Source organism: Ctenopharyngodon idella, chromosome 20 (genome assembly GCF_019924925.1).
Source record: "Ctenopharyngodon idella isolate HZGC_01 chromosome 20, HZGC01, whole genome shotgun sequence".
NCBI classification, from domain to species: Eukaryota; Metazoa; Chordata; class Actinopteri; order Cypriniformes; family Xenocyprididae; genus Ctenopharyngodon; species Ctenopharyngodon idella.
The window spans coordinates 24,738,457-24,760,041 of NC_067239.1; the positions used below are offsets into that span (position 1 = coordinate 24,738,457).

The 21,585-nt window shown below is 37.3% G+C and overlaps 1 protein-coding gene across 1 annotated transcript in view; it reads left to right on the plus strand.

Moving 5' to 3' along the window:
- The first annotated feature begins 121 nt into the window (after positions 1-121).
- The window catches only part of vash2 (vasohibin 2), a 31,743-nt gene continuing 10,279 nt past the window's right edge, over positions 122-21,585 (plus strand). Inside the window, exons 1-6 of the mRNA XM_051874657.1 lie at positions 122-966; positions 6,924-7,012; positions 8,077-8,133; positions 8,386-8,460; positions 16,311-16,692; positions 18,875-18,999. Of these exons, the coding sequence (XP_051730617.1) occupies positions 643-966; positions 6,924-7,012; positions 8,077-8,133; positions 8,386-8,460; positions 16,311-16,692; positions 18,875-18,999 (1,052 nt within the window). The 5' untranslated portion in view covers positions 122-642. The remainder of the gene's footprint in view (positions 967-6,923; positions 7,013-8,076; positions 8,134-8,385; positions 8,461-16,310; positions 16,693-18,874; positions 19,000-21,585) is intronic.

Here is a 21,585-nt window from a genome sequence, read left to right on the forward strand (position 1 = left end):
TCACAGACTGATCTATTTCCCTTATATGGAATTGAACCCGCCTCGCTTTGTTGCTTCATCCAATGAAAATTCGCCAGAACTTGATTGGCTGTTGTTTATGGCGATACAATAACAGTATCAAAAAACGCTAGAGTGAGTGACCATTTGTTGAGACCGTCAGTGAAAACGGTTACACGCCTACACAGAAAAACAAATCATTCATTAATACTTTACAGTCAGTTATTAAATTAGTCTACCGTGGATTATCAGCCCGTGATCCCTCCGCAGGAGTCGATAACCTCCTCAGTGTTTTTGAGCGAAAGGATGAAGTAGTTTCTGTGGCACCCTGAGCTCCGGAGCTGATCGCCAACTAACGTTACAGTATGCGGTTTGCTGGGAATATATGACAATTTCTGATTTTATTCTATCCTTCAAGGACATTCACCCATAGTTTGATACAGAAATGGTATCGCTGACCATTTTTTCTGTCTCTGGATCTTTTTCAAACCACCTGAATTTTCATACTTGAGCAGGACTGTGTGGTTTTGGCACATTAATATGCAAGCTCGAGGTGCAACATGTCTTTGTGCATGAATGCTAGGCAATCATAACTGATCTGGGGAAACAACAAGGGGAAACTCCCCTTCGGAAGACTTCTGAACAATGACCGGACCAAGCGCCACCAGCAGCGGCGGCGGCGGCTCAACGGCCAAGATCAGCAGACACGGTCGGTCCAAAAGCACCAGTACCTACTGTCACACTACGGGTCCCGCTGCTGAAACCTCCTCGTCCACTGCCGCAAACAACACCGGTAGGTCGTCCGGTGAGGAAGACGAGAAAGACGGCGGGGTCCCGTTTTTCGTGAACAGGACGGGCTTTCCCATAGACGGTGTCACCTGGGAGAGAATGTGGGCGCACGTCACCAAAGTTCATCCTGATGGACAGGAGATGGTGGATAGAATACGAAATGCAACACACCTCCCAAAAGTAAGTTGAAAGTAGTGGACTAGTTTTGTGTCTAATCATTTTTGGTAGCATATAGATTCCCCAAAATGCTTGATATTTGATACTCAAAAATGTTGTCATGTAAGAAATGATATTTTCTTGGTATGAGGCTAATTTATATGATCCCAAAATGGTGATATGTATGTGAAATATTTGAAGCAACTCATTTAAAATGGCCAAAAATGCTTTCTTGGTTGGCAAGTTACTAGGTTTTGAGTAACAGCCACAGTATGTCTGTGTAAAGATGTCAGTTTAAAAAATGTTCAAATGGACGATGGTCATACCTTGGTATTACCATGTTTTTGGAAATCTTTGAAGTAGGCTTACATAGTACATGAATATCATTTTTACCTTGGTATATATGTTAAATTTGGGGTCAGTAAGATTTTTTTGAAAGAAATGAATACTTTTATTCCACATGAAAGCATCCAATTGATCAAAAGTGACAGTAATGACATTTACAATGTTACAGAAGATTGCTGTTTCAAATAAATGTTGCTCTTTTGAAATTCTATTCATCAAAAAGTCCTGAAAAGTTTTCACAAAAATCTTACGCAGCACAGCTGTTGTCAACATTGATATTAATAATAAATGTTTCTTGAGCACCATATCAGCATAATAGAATGATTTCTGAAGGATCATGTGACTGAAGACTGGAGCATCACATGAATAAATTGTAATAATATTTAACAATATTACTGTTTTTACTGTATCAAATAAATGCAGCTTTGTTGAGCATATGAAGCTTCTTTCAAAAACATTAAAAGGTGCTTTTGAAAACTAGTGCATACAGAAATGTCGGTAATCTTTTGGTAAAACCTCCAAATTGGTCTATATGAATCCTCATTTACAGGAACAGAGTTTATATATAAATAGCCTCTTATAAACTGCCATGCATGTGACCCAGTTTTCACGCAGAGGAAGTGTAGGCTATGTGACATGTGAGCGGATTTTCTCATCCATGTGTTTTCCAACACTATGCTACATTGTCCCTTGTCATAATTTAATTAAAAACCAGTCAAAGGAGAGATTTGATCCAACCAATGACAACTATGCAGAAACATTCCTCTGTTAATGCACATTATTTTGAGGAATGATGCCATGTGACATCTCAGGACTTTCATTAGGATTAAGGATGCTGTCATGTCCCTTTATCACAATGTTGCTCTAACCTTCAAACATAAACCAATCAGTCCTGATCAGGCTTCATAGAGCATGCAAATGAAGGGCCTCGGAGGGGATAAAGCGAGTCTTAATCACAGACTAAGTAATCCCCAGTGCTCAGATAGACAGTATTCACAGGTCAAGATGTGTTTATAGTAGCTCTTTTGTTTTAGTTAACACTATTTGGCATTCCTACATGCTCATATGTGCTGATGTGTGCAGAACAAAGGTGTCCGACTGGTCGAAAGCATTGAGTCAGATCCCCAGATGTTAAAGTGATTTATTAAGGGACATTCCCCACCAGCAAGTGTTGAACAGGTGCTTGGAGTGAATCCGTCAGATCAGCCAGATTAGGAGTCACTCGAACGACTGCGACACGAGCCAGACATTCCAGTTAGATCTATTAAATGGAGTGACACTCCATGGGAAAGTCCTAGCTGTGAACCCATAAATGACTGTATTGATAAAGAATCAGAGTCTCTTGTGGTAACCTTGGATCCGAGGACACTGCAGTTATTATGTAAACAAACCACATACCGGTACAGCAGTGTCAATGTTGGTGCAGTTAAACAATATTCAGAGAGTCTATTATTTTTCATAGCACATCTTGCATCTTTAAAATCATCTTTTGGCTTTGCTTTTTGATATAATCCATTTGCTGGAGTGATATTAGGGATAATCCGTGTAATTCCTGTTATTTTGTATTACAATTTCTATAAAAATATTAAGCATGCAGCCACAAGCACAACTGTTTCAACATTGATAATAATAAGAAATTGTTATTAAGCATATTAGACTGATTTCTGAAGGATCATATGACACTGAAGACTGGAGTAATGGCTGCTGGAATAAATCACAGGAATAAATGACATTTTAAAATATATTAAACTTAAAAACAGATGAGGTTTCTTTCAAAAACATTAAAACATTTTACTGACCCCAAACTTTCAAATTATTACCTACATTTCTGTATGCATATACCTTTTTATAAAACATCTTTTGGATTTGGTTATTGATATAATCCATTTGCTAGACTGTTACTGAGGATAAGCTGCATAATTCCTGTTGTTTTGTCTAGCAGTTGGACCTTTACAGAAAACAAAACAGTCTTTGAGTCATCGTAGAAGTTACACAAATGTTTTTTTTTTTTTTTTTGTAAAATTGTTTTATCAAAATTGTATTTGTACTCTGCAATTACTTTTTTCTGTAACAACTTAAAAGTCCACATCTGTTCTCTTAGATGGACAAATGTTGTCGGTGGCTTTATCGTCACCTACAGTAAGTGAGTTTCAAGTTTCTGTACAGTCCCACGGGTGGGCAGAGGTCAGCTAACGGCTCTGTGAGTGTGGATTGTGGCCTATTTATTGCTGCTGACCTCCTTTCAGGGTAGGAGAGACCCAGTTGAGCCAGCGGAGTAGACGTAAATGAAACCTCTCTCAAGAATTCAGACTGTCAGAATCAATATTTAGAGTGTCATTTGTATTTGATACACTGTTTGGGAATTAATACGGAATTTAATGACTGAACATAAAAATTAAATTGATACCTGCACTGTGATACGATCATTTCGAGCAGTGATTCTCAACTGCTGGGTTGCTGGTCTGGACAACACAGGAAAATAATGCTAAATGTACACTATACTTTTTACTCTAAATCTTTTTATTGTTGTTTTGTGTGACAATACAGAATGATACATTGATGACAAGGTCACTATGCTTTTTAGAGTTTTTGAAAGAAGTCTCTTATGCTCGCCAAGGCTGCGTTTATTTGATCAAAAATACAGTAAAAATTTAAGTATTTCTTTTAAAAAATATACTAACTAAAAGTGTATGTGTGTCCAACTAAACTTGGTATTTTCAGCAAATCCAGCTCTAATTTGGCAGAGGGTATGTATATTTAATTAAATATAACTAAAAGAAGTTTAGTAATTGATTTTAATATTTTTTTTTTTTTTCTTTTAGACTGTTAACGTTTGTACTATGTTGAGTTCCCATTTGAGTCTTGAAGCAAAACCAGTTGGGAAATGTACTCGACTAGTAGTCAGTCAGTGTGTTCAAAAACACCATTTTAATGAGGCTGTAAGTTCTTATGACGTTTGTCACACCTTGGGTTTCTGAACACCTCTATATTTAAGTGCTGAGAAAGAGGTGTACGTTTGCAGGAAGCACGACTGTCTTTCAAAAGATATTCTATTCAGAACAACAGCATTATTATTCTGCTATCATAACACTGGCGCAGATTTAGACAGAGAAAATACAGTGTCACGTCACTCACGCGTAGCCTGTTTTGGTTTCGTTTTCTCTGTTTTCTGTTCTTGTTTTGCCTGCCTGATTTACTAGTTAATTTCCTTGTTTGTTAATTAGTCCCACTGACTCCCACACACATTCTGTTTCATCCTGATTACGTTTCCTCATGTTTATTAGCCCTGTGTTTCCTCAGTTCTTCATCCGGTATTGTTTATGGTAAAGTGTAGTTGCCCTGTTTGTTTTTCTCCTGTTTGTCTATTTCTCTTGGATTATTACAAGGACTGCCTTCATATTGAGTCATGTGCGTGTTATACTACTCGTTACATACAGATGGCAGAGCATTGAATAATATTACTACCTAAAACAAAAAGGAAAATTGATTTAAGCCAACTTATTTGAAAATTCGACTCATCAATATCCATAAAATAAAAGTGTTAACCAGATGCACACATGGTACAAAAAGCTGTCACTGGGACGGTACTCTTTAAAAAATGTTTAATATGTACCATTTAGGTACTTATATGTACACTTTTGGTACCAATATTTACTTTTGAGTAACTAATATGCACTCTTTTGGTACAAAGGATACCACCCCAGTGACAGCTTTTGTACTTTTTTTTCTGAGAGTCTATAAATACGTCTTAGATTTCAGCAGTTTTACCTAGAATACAGACAAGTTACCATGATACCACCATCACCAAACATAAGTAATTATGTCTGCTTTACTATAAAATACACACTCATTGCGACGCATTTAAAGGGGACATATCATGAAAATCTGACTTTTTCCATGTTTAAGTGCTATAATTGGGTCCCCGGTACATCTACCAACCCAGAAAACGTGAAAAAGGACAACCCAGTAACTTTGTTTTGGTAAGCCTTTCTCTGCCACTCAGATTTCGCTCCCCTTGTGATGTAGGAAGGGGATCTTATTATAATATTACCGCCTGTATGTATGTTTCCACCCACGGCGCCACCATTTTGTTTTCGCAAGTAACAGCGGTGTACCAGTAACACTGGTCCACTGCTACAACCCTGATCAAACACACTTGAATGTCTTCAGGATTACTAAAGCTACGTGAAGGAAGGTGAGTTGGGTCAGAACAAAATTCTGCAGGACAGGGGGTAAAATCCGCATTCTTGGCGGGGTTCCCCTGGTAAAATTCGCATTCCAGGGGCTAAATATCATGTTATTTAGGGTTGCTTCAACCCGCAGACATGAAAAACAACCCGCGGCAACAGTGTTAAGTAGCCCAATTCCGCGGGAAAACCTTGGCAACACTGATTGGAATCGCGAGCTTGGGGGCGGGGAACACAAGATCATTTGCATTTAAAGGTACACACACCAAATCAGTGCATTTTTTTTCTCCCACTCAAAAATAGGCAGTTAAAACATGGTATAATAAAAAAAATCCATGGGGTATTTTGAGCTGAAACTTAAGACACATTCTGGGGACACCTGAGACTTATATTACATGTTGTAAAAAGGGGCATAATAGGTCACCTTTAACAGATGCATAATTTTATGGCAAGTTAGAACCGCAACCGGTCACAAACAATAATAATACAGTAAAATAGTCTACTAACTAACTACGACCAATTATCTAGACCTATAAACATGAAAAAATAGTTCATCATACCTTTAGCCTACTCAGTAGAGCTGTGCTCTTTGTGGCACGGGAAGTTCGTAGGTTAATGTGTCAAAAGTATGTTGCCAATCAAAATGTGACTGCCTTCCAGACTGTCTTTAAACCAAAATGTTGATGTAGTAGCCTAATGTTAATGCTAAAAAGCCTATGCACTTGGCAATTGTGATTCATGGTGCCGGCCCTGCATAGTACAGTGCATTTATGTGTTTCTTTATCATGCGTTCAAAAGCTTCAAAAGTCAGCACAGACAGACAAGACTTTACTTCCCTACCTTTCTACAGTCTCTCATTCTCTTGCTTGGCAGAGAGAGATAAAGAGGAAACAGGAAATGATTCCCTTTCCTCCTGTGACCCAGTAGCTCTGGTCTCCTCAGCTGTCCTGCAACACATGCCTAATTCTGCATGCCTTTTTGTGACAAGCTTTGGATTGATGCTGTTAATGTGTTGTAGTAAAGAGCCTGTTTCAGATAGAGGATAGCCTTTTCTCTAGCTTTCATTAATTGCTTCTTTTCTTCTTATAAATGGAGGCATGTGTGCGAGAGGATGACCTTTGTTTATTGCTAATTCTCTTCGCTGCCCTTTTGCAGTTAGAAGTGTCATTGTAAGGGTGCAAATGATCAATGAGGCACTGTTTCTACAGATGATAAGGACTTTTCATGCCATTGGGAGACATCAGAATATGATTGACGAATCTTAAGGGCAATCCAGAAGTCACCTTGTGACTAGTTTGCCAACTTTAGCTGGATAAAAGTGACACCCTTCATGATATGGAAACCATGATATATTTTTGATTCTTTGATAAATAGAAAGTTCAAAAGAACAGCATTTATTTGAAATAGAACATTATAAATGTCTTTACTTTCTTCTCTCTGTTTTCATAGCACCCCGTGCCATCAGTTCCAAACTTTAAGCCATCGATGTCTGTGCCTGATTGGCTCCATGCCGTCCAGAACTACATGAGAAACCTGCAGTATCCTTTACCCTGCACAAACCACTAATTCTGGGAAAGCATTCTAAAACTCTGCTTCTTCTGGATGCATTATGAATTCATTGGTACTCGTTCCTTTGGATTGTCAGTTATGCTTTTTCACTCCATGTAATTCATTCAGTCAGCTTGAGTCACTCAAAGTGCCTTTTTGGTTGGATTGTCTCTTTAATGTAGAGTAATATTAGCCATGGGCCTGCATACTTCTGGCACACTGATACTTACGATTTTGATAAAGCCCTAAGCTGGGTGCACACTGTGCGATTTATAATAGTCCTTTACGATTGTTGCTTGTCAGACTGTATGAACATGATCCTCACGTCACACTGCGGGATCTCAGCTGTCCTATATGTCAGACTGTACGACAGTCAAGACGCGTTAAAAATGGATGCGCGCTTGAAAACTTGTCTGGAGTTTTACATCATCAACCCACACACATTCGGTGACAGTGAGATGCATTACACGCGGGACTGAAATGGTGGCTAACAAAGAAATCTCTAGCGTTCATTTTGAAAAACGAAGACAATTTGATGTTTGTCGTAGGAGAAGTCACATTGCAGGACTGTGCGCCAAAACTTCTGACACTGCCAGAATTTCGTTGGAGGTAAAATTTGATCGCAGCGGTCATTAATCGGCTGTCGGTGAACATGTCAAACTAGCGATCAAAGACTACAGTTCTTTTAGGATTCTCAAAATTTGTCTCAGACGACCAAATCGTGGCCAAAATCGCACAGTGTGCACCTTCCTTTAGTTAGACATTGCACAGTCTATAGACTCTATACTACTTTATGTTTTGGGCAGCCATTGCTAGATCCCTTCAGCTCCTGCAGATATTTATGTTCATCATAGTGTGTGATTAATATCTCTGTGTCTGACTTTTCTCCCATAAAGAGATTTAGATCTGTGAAGGGTAATGAGGACGTAGGGTTCAACAGGATATTGGTCGCAGCTGTGCATTTTGAGATGTACGAGTCACAATGAAAAAACAGGAAAACAAGAATTCCTAAATTAGTCATACAAACTTGACGTAGCTCCTTAACTGCTGACAGATACAACCACACGGGAACTCAGTTTTTTGAGATTAAGAAAACCAGACCTCTGAGTGGGTAAGTGATGCCATCGCTGAGGCATTTTCATCATCCTGTCTGCCTACCCCTTATTTCCTGTTTTTGGTCTTTTCTTTTTCCTGTTCATTCTTATTTTACACTTATTTTACTCTCTTGTGCCCTCCTTTGACTTTAATTTAGAAAGTGCTGCCATGTTCTTTTTATCTAGAGATGTACACAATTTTTAGGTTTATTTTAAACTGAAAAGAAGTCATTGACCCTGTATTACATATATTTTTTTATATTTTTCAGGTTGATGGAGACTGCCAGAGAGATGATACGAGAATCACTTCCCATCAAATGCCTTGAAGCAGTTATCCTTGGAATGTATCCTTTGGCTTTATTGACAACAGTGTTGTTATTTTAGCAAAAAACAAAACAAAAAAAAAACTATTAAAAATTGCTTTTATTTAATTGAAAAAAAGCTGAAATAAAATATAAATATTATATGAAAATTTGAAATAAAATTACTAAAACTGAAATAATAAAAAAAAATAATAATAATAAAAATATAATAATAAAATAATAATAAAATATTAATAAATATAAATAGTAATAAAATAATAATAAAATATTAATAAATACTTTAATTGTGTGTGTGTGTGTGTGTATAATATATATATATATATATATATATATATATATATATATATATATATATATAATCAGTTTAAGTACGAAAGATACTAAAACTGAAATAAAAATAAATGAAAGCTAAATAGATATATAAAAATATATTAGTATTATTAATAAAATGATAATAATTAAATATTAAATATTTAATAAAATGTTTTAATTGTATATAAATAATACTAAAATAACAGTGATTGACCAAGTGCATTCTCTAATTCATCTTATTTTTTAGTAAAATTACAAGGTCAAGAAAAAAATAAAAAATGTAACATGAATATATTAATCATTCACAATAAGATCAATAAAATGCATTTAAAAAACAGTTAGGGTGAATTTTCATTTCAAGCCAACTTTAACAATCATAGTACTCTTGCGCTGTGGATAGCACACAAATTGAGTGTTTTTTGTTTTAGTCTTGAATGTCTTTTAGTCCCTAAACTATAAATCAGTACTCATAAAAATAATTATTGCCATTGAGCACATGCAGCACTACTAATTTGTCTTGGGAAAGCCCCATTTCTCCCTAACGTTTGTTGTTGTTTTTGATATCTCACTTGCTAAAATTGGGATGGAGGAATGAGCAGCAATCTATCTAAGGCAATGTGCTTCAGATCACTGTCTTTCCTCATGATCCCCCACCCTTTCAACTCAGCCTGAAGCTTTTACGTCCTGCTGTTGCTAGGAAACTAGGAGTCGTAGTAGATTCTCCTGAAAGCAGTAACAGCTTTCTGTCCAGTAGATGCAGCTGTGCCATTCAGTGCCACTGGGAGGGTGTGTTCCTTGAGAAACTATTAGTGTCAGTTATCTCAGCAGACCCAGGCCAGGGGTTAACACAAGGTGAATGGCATCATCGTCCGTGGAAATGCCAAGTGCTGCAGAGAAACGTTCTGGAGATCTGCTTTACAGATTGTGGTGTGTTTCACAGGATCTGCAGTGTAGACTTCACTTTGAGATAAGCACCTCATGGCTCATTAGTTGCAAATAGATGCTTTCTCTCTGTGCAGATTTGTTGTGTTGAGCGGGAAGATGAAGGGTTCCAGTTTATGTCACTTTGAGATTTGTATCTTTGTGTACAAAACCCGTCTTTTAATCTACAGTGCTCTTGATGCAGTTCTCGTAAAGTCGCAGATGACTCAAACAGCATAATGGACAAAGAGCGTAAGAGTATCAGAGAACACTGAGGCTATTGTTGTTGTAAAGTTAAAGTTGCTGTAAGCAATTTTTTTTTTAAATACAGCACATAAAATATCACTGAAATAGGAGTCTTGAAAAATAACACTTGTTTAAGAGCCCTAAGCGCTGCAACAAAGAAACTGACTGCACCCGCATGTGTTACCAAAGACTTTAGATATACAAAGATGGTGCACTCATATTACTATGAATGCGAGAAAATGTAATGCACAATATGGCAGAATAAGTCCCGTCTTCTAAATAAGAGCCAATCGCCAATTGGTAAAGTCATTGCGTCACTGCAGCTGCCGTTAGAAGCTGAGATGCGCGCTTACGACTGCACACGCGCATTGGCTGGTCCAGCCTGAAAAGTTTTCTGCCATAATTTGAGCATTCGGAAAGAAAGTTTATGAGACAGTTGTTGTCAGATTTCTTTGGTGATTTCAAATATGAAATTTAACTGTAAGCTTGGTGAACAGCTTTGGAGAAATTAATGTTTCCCCATTCAAAGAGATAGAAGCTGCACTTGCATGACTGAAATAGCTGCCCGAGAGGCATTTCAAAGATGGCTGCCAAAAGAAATGACTTGCCTTAAAGGATTAGTCCACTTTCAAATAAAAATGTCCTGATAATTTACTCATCCCCATGTCATCCAAGATGTCCATGTCCTTCTTTCTTCAGTCGAAAAGAAATTAAGGTTTTTGATGAAAACATTCCAAGATTATTCTCCTTATAGTAGACTTCAATTGGCCCCTAATGGTTGAAGGTCAAAATTACAGTTTCAGTGCAGCTTCAAAGGGCTTTAAACGATACCAGACGAGGAATAAGGGTCTTATCTAGCAAAACGATCCGTCATTTTCTAAAAAAAAATGTAAAAATTATATACGTTTTTACCATAGACGCTCATCTTGAACTAGCTCTCTTCTTCTTCTTCTCTATTAGAATTCCGGCAGTGTAGACGCTGCTACGTGTATTACTGCCCTCCACAGGTCAAAGTTTGAATTAAATTGTCATATACAATATGCTAGTGCAAGTATATAACAATTAGTTCAAACTTTGACCTGTGGAGGGCAGTAATACACTTAGCAGCGTCTACACTGCTGGAATTCTAATAGCAAAGAAGAAGAAGAGAGCTAGTTCAAGACGAATGTCTATGGTTAAAACGTATATAATTTTTTCTTTTTTTTTTTTTTTTAGAAAATGACCGAATGTTTCTCTAGATAAGACCCTTATTTATTGAAGTCCGCTATGAGGAGAATAATCCTGGAATGTTTTCATCAAAAACCTTAATTTCTTTTCGACTGAAGAAAGAAAGACATGAACATCTTGGATGACATGGGGGTGAGTAAATTATCAGGAAATTTTTATTTGAAAGTGGATTAATCCTTTTAAAGGGATTTTGATGTTACCCAATCAAAACTTTCTGAAAGGCAGCTCTAAATCAATGGCATGAGTTTGGGGATGGGACTTTTCTAGTGTAATTCCATTTGGGGCTGCTATTAGCACAGAAATCACTTCTTTAAACATTGGGCCTAAAAGTCGAAAAGATGATATCCTGATAATAATTTTCTTAGCTGTAGATGTTTGCCATGTTGGATTACCTGGATGTCTGGTCCCACTTTATATTAGGTCCCACTATATATTAGGTGTATTTAACTACTATGTACTAACATTTAAATTAATCATTTGATATAATGCACTTGTGTTATATTTAAAATGTAATTACAGCTGTAATTAATTTCTGTAATTACGTCTATAATTACATTGAGTGCGTTTACATGCACGTTCTTAAGCCGACAACGAACATGGTAATGTAAACGCTGCATCTGTAACTGCATGAGAGAATAATATATGAGCTGTAAGTTTCTCGCTGACATGTTGAAAGCTTTATTTAACATCACAACTGACATAACATGGAATACTTGGAGTCAGATATGCAAATTATTATTTTTGATGTCACTACAGAGAAATAACCCGATTTATTAATAAAGTCATGTAAACATGGTTTACGTCAGTTTACTGGTTTGCATGTATATGGGGAAAACTGGTTATTTCAATAAGCTGATATTTTTGAGTTATCAGCTTACTGGTTTGCATGTAAACGTGCTCACTGTTGACCCTTCCCTTACCCCTTAACCCACCCTTAAACCTACCCATACCACCAAACCAGTCCCTGTCCTTACCCGTATCCCACCTCAATAGCAGCAAAAGTGTTTTGCAATTCAATGTGAACACAATAATTACATTGTACTTATTTTTTGATGTAAGTACATAGTAATTAAGGACACCTAATATAAAGTGTAACCAAATGCCTTGTTTTCGTAAAAGTCGTAAAAAGACTGTCTGCATATTCAAATGAAGACAAAACAAGTGCATTTGCTCACACTGTGTCTTGGAACCTATAGCAGAAGTAATCCCCGCAGGTTTGGGAATGCGTGCGTTGCAGATAAGAATGTTGAAATCCACGGCACTGCTGCTGAGAGGATCACATGGCCCTACTGATGGGTAATGTGATCCTCTGGTGTCTTCTCATTGTAACACTGGTGGGGGGTTTTGTGGGTGTGTGTATCTGTGTACACATACAGAGAGAAAACGAAACTCAAAAGAGCTGCAAAAGAACAAAACATATGGAATGGGCTTGTATTTTTTTTAAGGGCGTTTTCAGACCTGTAGATCGTTTGCTTTGTTCTTAAACAGGGACATAGTTTGTTACAATGTTGCATTTTCTTCTTGGTTTGGTTCGCTTTCACAAGGCAACATTTCAAAGCGTACCTGTCATGATCACCAGTTGAAGTGCCCTGGTTATCCACCTGAGGGCACTCCACCCCGGACTTTTGCCTCTCTTTATCATGGACTTCATTTCCCACAATCCTTGGTTCCGGATTAATCACTGTTCATTGTTCACAGCTGTTTTCACTTATGTCATTTGTTTCTGCCTATTTATACCCGGTTTGTTTCAGTCATCTTCATCAAGGTTTTTGTCACGGTGCTCTGAGACTTAGGGTAAGATCCAATTGCAGCTTTTATTTGGGGATATCCAAAGAGAAGTACAGTGCCAGGCAAAGGGTCAAAAATCCATGAAAACAGTCCACCAAGAACAAGAAAACAAAAACAAGATAGAGTTCTCAGACATGCAGGAAACAAAAACCTTGATGAAGATGACTGAAACAAACCGGGTATAAATAGGCAGAAACAAATGACATAAGTGAAAACAGCTGTGAACAATGAGCAGTGATTAATCCGGAACCAAGGATTGTGGGAAATGAAGTCCATGAGAGGCAAAAGTCTGGGGTGGAGTGCCCTCAGATGGCTAACCAGGGCACTCCAACTGGTGATCATGACAGTACCAAAATGTGTTTATGCAAGTCACATGTGAGTAAAACTGTCCTCTTATTGGTCAGAGTTTACCTGTTTACCCATTAAAGGCATAGTTCACCCAAAAATGAAAATTGTTATCATTTACTTGCCCTCATGACCGTTGAAGCCTAAAAGTTTGAGTAATAATTTCTGTTGAATGAAGTTATTTTTTGTAATGTCTATTTGGTGCTTTTCTCATTTAACACAATAATGACTTTATCCTTTGGGGGTAATTTCTCAGCCAAATTCGATGTGATTAATTTGCGATTTAATTATTCATTCATCTTATTTTATTTATCTTGTTTTTAAAGGATTTTTAGATATTTTAATGGAAAACAAGTAAAAAACATCTTATTAAAAAGAGGACATTTTGCAGTGTAGAATTGTGAAAACTAAATTTTTTTTTTTGTAGTAGTAGTTTTAATCTGAGGAATCTGTTTTTCTGTTTGTGGACCACTGGAGTCTTTGATTAATAGATGAATATGCTTGTGTTATAGACTTCAAGCATATTGTGCTTGTGATTGTCTTTGAAAGGCAGATGGCAAAGCAGTGAAGCAGTTCCAGGACGTTGCGTTGTGTTGTTGGACACACATGGCTCAACAGATCTGTGGTATGTGCTCTTGGCTGACTTGGCCGCTTGTGCCGTACCCAACTGCAAAATGACACAGGCACACTGTTTACTGACAAGTGTGACGATAATGATTCATTTAGAGGGTGGTTGCAAAGAATAAAACATCGTTTCCTCATTTTAGCAACCTCAAGGCCACATGAATTCAAATTTAGCATCAGAAAAGAGAACAGCAATCATGTTAATCTCTTTCCAGTTGGTTTGTACCCTAGTTCTTAAATTTCATCATGGATACCCTAAAACAAATACCACTCAGTTTACTGATGTCATTAATGGCATTAAGGTCAAAAAGTAGTCTTTTTTTGTCCCTAGTTGCAGATGAATCCTGGTGTGAACCCTGCAGATAGACTCACAGCCTGGTGACTTCTCATGGCAGCAACTGCCGCATCATGTGTGGCCATGCCGCAGTGAGCACTGATCGCTTACATAAGACTACAGAAGAGATCAGGCAGAGAGAAGGAAAAGCCCAAGGGGAAGGCCAGTCTAGCCGAGTGTCTGCTGACCAACTTCAATCACATCTCTGCAACTTCATGGAATCAAAAGGCTTTTGTTTAACTTGAGATGTTTGGCTTTTTATTAGAGTTCGTTTGTGATTTCAGTATTTTTAAATTATTTATTTATTTTTAAAAATTTTTTGTGTGTGACATTATTTGGTTGCTAGGGTGTTCTTGTTGGTGCATGCCCATGCAAAAGTGTTTACCACAATGCTAGAGGGTTATGGGTGGCTGCTAGGGTGTTATGCAGCTTATAAGACTTTATAAGCTGCATAACACCTCTCCGGTGTTAGTGTAGTGTAACCTCTCCGGTCCTACTCGTCCCACTTCGAGCGGGACTCAAATCGGTGTCTCAGGCATGGGCGGCACGCACACTAACAAGGACGCTAAAAGCCGCAGTCTCTAGCGTCAGTTGCTAGTGCACCTCTTGAGATTAGGTGAGTGAGGTTTACCTGCACAGGTTTTACTAGCTGGTCTCCGTTACAATCACCCCCTAAACCTCACTCCCATCCAGGTCATGGCACCAATGTAACCCCTCCGGTCCTACTCGTCCCGCTTCGAGCAGGACTCAAATCAATATCTCAGGCATGGGAGGCATGCGCTAACAAGGACGCTAAAGACTGCAGTCTCTAGCGTAAGTCACTAGTGCGCCTCTTGAGATCAGGGGAGTGAGTTTTACCTGCACAGCTCTCACTAGCTGGCCTCCGTTACACTAGGTCATTGCTAGGGTGTGCTTTATAGGCTGTTTTGAAACATACATAAAGGTGACTTGACTTCTTCTTGGTGCTTGCATATGCAAATGTTGTTGCCAAAATTTTAGAGAGTGTTATGAGTGGTTGCTAGGGTGTTGCTATGGAGCTTCTAAGGCCTTCGGAGTGTTTTGAAGTGTGTTATGTAGTTGCTAGGAGGTTTTGGGTGGTTGCTAGGTCATTTCTAAGGTGTTCTTGATGGTGCTTTCTCATGCAAAAGTTGTAGCACTGCTAGAGTGTTATGGGTGGTCGCTAAAGTGTTATTATGCAGCTTTTAAGGCATTCAGAGTGTTTTGTGTGTGTGTGTGTGTGTGTGTGTGTGTGTGTGTGTTATGTGGTTGCTTGTGAATTCTGGGTGGTTGCTAGGCCAGTGCTACGGTGTTATTGTTGCAAAGGAGTCACCACAATGCTAGAGTGGTTGCTAGGGCATCGCTATGCAGTTTCTAAGGTGTTCAGTGTAGTAGTGAATTGTTACTAGAGTGGCTACTGTAGATATGACTTGAGTACTTCATTCAGTACTGCAAATCTATGGGATTATTTCTCATATTTCACCTGATTGTTTAAAAAAGTAACAACACTCCTCAACAAGCCGCATAATTGGATGTGTCATTTGTGTATGTAGTACACTCCGAATTTCCAAAATTGAGTTAGGAAGCACAACTTTATTTAAAAAAAAAAAAAACTCAATTAAGCTCTCAGTCAGAGTGCCGGTTCTGAGATCATACACACACATTTTAGCTGTTACATATTTTAAGTGAGTTTTAAATTAAAAACTAGTTGTTAATCCATTGCCTGATTCACAGCACGGCTGCTTTTTATTGACCTACAGTAGCTGATTGATTTTCAGGAAGTGTGACCGAAACCAAACTTACTGAAAGCACAAAGACAAATCAGATAGAAAAAATCAATAGTTCACATTAAGTTTAGAGGATTTGGTATTTTTCATGTAACACTTTGGTATCCTCCTGAATTTTAACACAGAAAAAAATCATTTGGCATTTAATTATCACCTCATTCTCAAGCAGCTGCTATTTCTGGGCTTGTAAAATATACTGATTTCATCCAACCTGTCTTGATTAAACCCATCACAAATGAATGTTAACAAAACTGTACTGTTAATGAAATCCTTGATCCTATTGCTGTTAGCTACCTAACCAACGGTCTGACCTCTGTGGAGCGGTTCCCCATCAGCTTTAAGACCCAGTTCTCCGGCCACCACTTCCATCACGTCGTGCTGGGCGTTTACTGTAACGGCCGCTATGGCACCCTGGGTATGAGTCGGCGTGCTGACCTTATGGACAGATCTCTGAGCTTTCGTACTCTCAGCGAGTTGGTGTTCGACTTTGAGGACTCATACCGCCGCTACCAGCACACCATGAAGAAGATCAAAATCGGCCTGTACGTGCCCCACAATCCGCATGTTTTCCAGCCTATTGAGTGGAACTATCTGGTGATCAATGCCTGCAAGCAGGGCCGTGAAGACATGCGCAAAGAGCTGGAGAAGCACGGCCGTGACATGAGGATGAAGGTGAGTCCATAGCCTTCTATGGCACAGTGTTATTTTAGTATCATTGATATACTATCATAGTTTTTGTTAATAGTTTGAATTAGTTTTCATTTTATATATATATATATATATATAATTTTTTATTTGGTTTATTTAGTTTTAGTTATTTTAGTACTCAAAATATAACTATAACTATAATATATTATTGATATTCATATTTATGCTGCCTTGTAATTTTTATTATATATTTATTGTATATTTTATTATATATTTTAGATATTATATATTTTTTTATTACATTTTTTTGTCATGGTTTATTTAGTTTTAGTTATTTTAGTACTTCAACTTAACTAAACGAAAAAGAGAAATGTTGCAAATAAAATTTTAATCAAAATATCATAGCTATAATACATTATTGATATTTTCTATAAGTATATTATTGGGATATTTTATAAATATATTATTGATATTCATATTTATTCTGCCTTATCATTTTGCCAAAACTACATATCTTAGGTTTTGGAACAGAGACCTACGCTTCATCCGAAATTGAATACTTCCCTACTATATAGTATGCGAAAAACAGTATGGCAAAACAGTAGTATGTCGGAATACATAATATTTAAAAAACAGTAGACGAAAAGTCCCTGGATGACCTACTACTTTCACCGAGATAAGAAGTGTGCATTCGATGGACACTTTACTATCCCATGAGGCCACGGGAGGGGATTTATGAATGGAAGTGAAGCGATGCAACTGACGCTGTTTGGTCACGTGACCGTAACAACATGGCGGATATAGTACGTCTGAATTTCATTCATACTACCCATATTCATACTATATAACGTAATTTTTTTAACTGTTGCACAGTAAATTCAAATTCAAATGTAGTACCTACTCAGACAGTACGCGATTTTGGACGCAGCACTAATGTCCCTCTCAAAAATTAAGCTAATTCAGTGGAAACTAAATAAGGTCAGACTTGCTGTGGTAGGTGGAGCCACATTACAAAGATCACGCTTGCCTTTACTCTGAGTTATTTTAAAGTAAACATTTATGTTTTACCCTTGTTCAGTTATGACTGAACCAGGATCAGCAGTGTTCATATTTGTCCTTGGACGTCTCTGAAGAGTTAAACCAGCAGACTAGCTTGAGATCATCTGTATGACTGTAATATGGGACATGTTTATCATGTAGACAGTAAAAAGTAGGTCATATGCTCCCAGTTTCTCAGATGCGGCCTTGACTTGACCGCAGTCAGCTGTGACATAGTTTCCATGAACGCCGTGAGCAGAGAGTGGAAATTGTGCTCTGGATGTCTGAAAGGAATGCATCTTTTTATGGATGTTGAATTTGGGAATGTTCAAAACCTAAATGTTTTTGCAATTTGTCTTTTATATTTAAGCTATATGAACATCTCAGAACATGTGATATAGGAATGTGTTCAAGGACATAACATATATATTTGGGTTTGCAGAAATTGCTTGTACATTTAATAAAAAATTACTTTGGCAATCCATCTTGAAAGAGTTTCTTGATGTACTGAAAACCCAGCATCTGGCATCATCAGCATGGAGCCGATAGAGTCATTCATTATAAATCTCATTCCAAAAATTAACTATAACAATTGAGAACATTGCAATGTCAAGTTGCCTCTCATCGCTTGTGCTGCTCATTTGGGGAAAGCACAATATATTGAGCGACAGAGAGTTTGGGAAATCTGTTGTCTAGTAGCATAATGAAGTTAATGAACATCATCAAGTTAATGAACATAATGTGGAGTCTCTCATAACGCTAGCTTTATTTGTGCTGCAGTCACTAATGAGAAAACACAGTGAGAGCGACTCAGCGTTTGCTCCCTGTGGTGTGAAAAAGTTCAAGCCATACCCGTTTAATAAAGTGATTGTAGATTTGTCGTTTTCTAGCACCGGACCCCTGTCGAGCTGATGATAGGCAGTATTCCTCATCTGTTCCTTTCTCAGCTTGACTTTTACCACCTTGAAGATTTTAAGCCCATTTTCATTCTAATTGCCTTGAAATCCTAATTTCATGAACAAACTGAAGATAAAAATGATCTCTCCTATATAATTTTACTTTATAATCTCACTTGCATAATATATTAACTTATTCACAAATATAAAAATAATGAATATAAAATATGTGAAATTAATGAAAGTTTTAAAACAACTGGGTTTTATTGCAGATCCTCAAGTCGTCCAGTGCTCAGTCTCCAATTAAAGAACGAACCCGAGGCAAGTCTTTATCACCACGCCGCCGATCAGCCAGCAGTCCCCAAAGACGCCAACACGTCCACAGAAGAGACAAATCGTAAGTAATGGATACTCTGATGTTGTGGAAGCTCAGTACAGGGAAATATGCTGTGAAATGCATGCACTTGTGTATAGTAGAAAAGTCTCTGTCGAGAAAGTTCACCTAAAAATGATTCACCCAGAAATGTCTTTCTTCTGCTGAACACAAAAGAAGATATTTTGAAGAATGTCGGTAACCAAACAGTTGATGGGCCCCATTGACTTCCATAGTACTATTTTCTATAAGTTTAGTACTGTTCCATAGTTCCATAGTACTATGGAAGTCAGTGGGGCCCATCAACTGTTTGGTTACCCATATTCTTCACAAAAAAAAAAAAAAAAATGTGTTTAGCAGAAGAAAGAAATTGATACAGGTTTGGAACAACTTGGGGGTGAATGATGACTATCCCTTTAAGCTGTTAATGGTTTATCGGCAGTGACTTGTCATGACTTGCATCAGGCCATGGAAGCTTAAAAAGTAATTACTTTGGGGTCTATTTATTAAATGTTGAGACATTTTTAGTCATCATTTTTTGGATGCTCATGCTCTTTGAATGTACTGTAATTAGACAGCTTTTATTAAAAATCCTTTGAAAATAAGCCATTCAAAGAGCGTTCACACTAACAGTGATTAAATCTGTGGAGGTCACCGAGATGCTGTTCCTACTTGGCTTGACTGATGTGCAAAACTTTGTATTTACAAAACTGAGTAGTCAATTTAATTTTTTTTTTTACACACACACACTTGTATATGTGGTTTATGGGGACTCTGCATAGGCGTAATGGTTTTTATACTGTACACACTGTATATTCTATCCCCTTACACTAACCCTACCCCTATATATGTGTGTATGCTTGTTCAAGTTTCTATGAAAGTCCAAAAGAACATAATTTATTTGAAATAGAACATTTTTTAACATTATACATTTATTTACTGTTTACTTTCGATCAATTTAATGCATGCTTGCTGAATAAAATAATTTCTTTCGAAGCTAAATTTTGAATGTTAGTATATATATGTATGTGTGTGTGTGTGTGTGTATGTATGTATGTATGTGTGTGTGTGTATATATATATATATATATATATATAATACAGAGTTCTGTCATGAAACTCTAGATGACGCAGGCTGATAGGTCCTTAACTCAGTCTGCTTGCAATCACATCATTGTTCAGCAGAAGCGTGTAGCCTATAGCAAATTCAGATTGCAATGTCAGTGAATTTTTATCAACAGCAAAGCACGCTAAAAGATGTTGCGGTGAAGTGTAAAAATGTCTTAATTGACTTGAGTGGGATGAGTCGTGTTGGCTAATGAATTGATCATGCAATGTGAACATTATCATTCAATATGCAAACAAATATATTCACTTTAATTACAATACAGAAGTAAGCGAGCAGCTGCATTTCTGGCAGAATTAGATTTTGGGCATATATACTATCTCACAACTACAGGACAAACAGCGCTTTATGCTAATGTCGGATACTTTCATTGTCAACATATTAGTAGGCTAAAGGTAAGTATCATCCACTGTTGTCACGACTTTTTAGTCTTTTTGATGTCAGGCATTGCTGAAGATTTATCCTTATTTGTAGATGAAGAAACATCTGCATTTGTCCTTTTCATTGACCCTGTTGATAACCATTTATCCATGTTTAAATCTGTTGTAGCCTACAGTAACTGTATGCAGCAAAGTACAGTAGATAAATTGGTGGTTTATTCTACCGAACAGCGAGCTTAAATAGTGAATACACAGTAACAGTTTTATATTTTTTTATTTCATTTCATTATATATTGAATTATTATATTTGATTAATTTTTTTTTTTTTTTTTACATGGGCTACTGTATATTAACATTCTGAGCTTAGTTTCAACAGCAGGTGGCATTTTTAATCGCGTTAGTTTTTAACCGCACGCTCAAATGCTCATGAAGAAGAGCGCTCGTGCATTCGTCTGAGAATGTACTTGCACCTCAGAATGCTTTTATGACGCGAGATTAATGTAAGCAGCCCACTGCAAACACCCTTGTAATTCACTTCAATCTTTTTGAACTTTATGAATGATTATTTTATAGAAGGTTCAAGTGGTTTGTGTAAGGAATTAGATACAAGCAGAGTACAGCTGTTTCTAAAGCACGCAGTGCCATCTGCTGTTATAAACTAAGTTCAGTATCGATTCGAGAGAGAATCGCGACGTATTCGGAAAATCTCTGAATTGATCCAGAATCATTTCTCGATTCGCGATGCATCGATTTATTGTCACAGACTCGCAGCCCTAATTACCATGCCAAACAATCCAAGAGTTGTCATGACAGAAATATATATATATATATATATATATATATATATATATATATATATATATATATATATATTACAACAAAATTCCAATTCTTCTTTGAAAATGAGTAATTCTGACACTTTTCCACTTCAAATCGCAGTCAGTGTGAACTCTCCTTGACATTTGTAGACACTTCGAAAGTTTTTGTAGTGGTCACTGAGGTTACTAAACACTGAAGACGACACATTGTCTGCTCATGTTTCATGTTCATGCAGTGGCCTTAACCCAGTGCATCCTCATTAGAGCTGTGATGGTGACACTGCGAA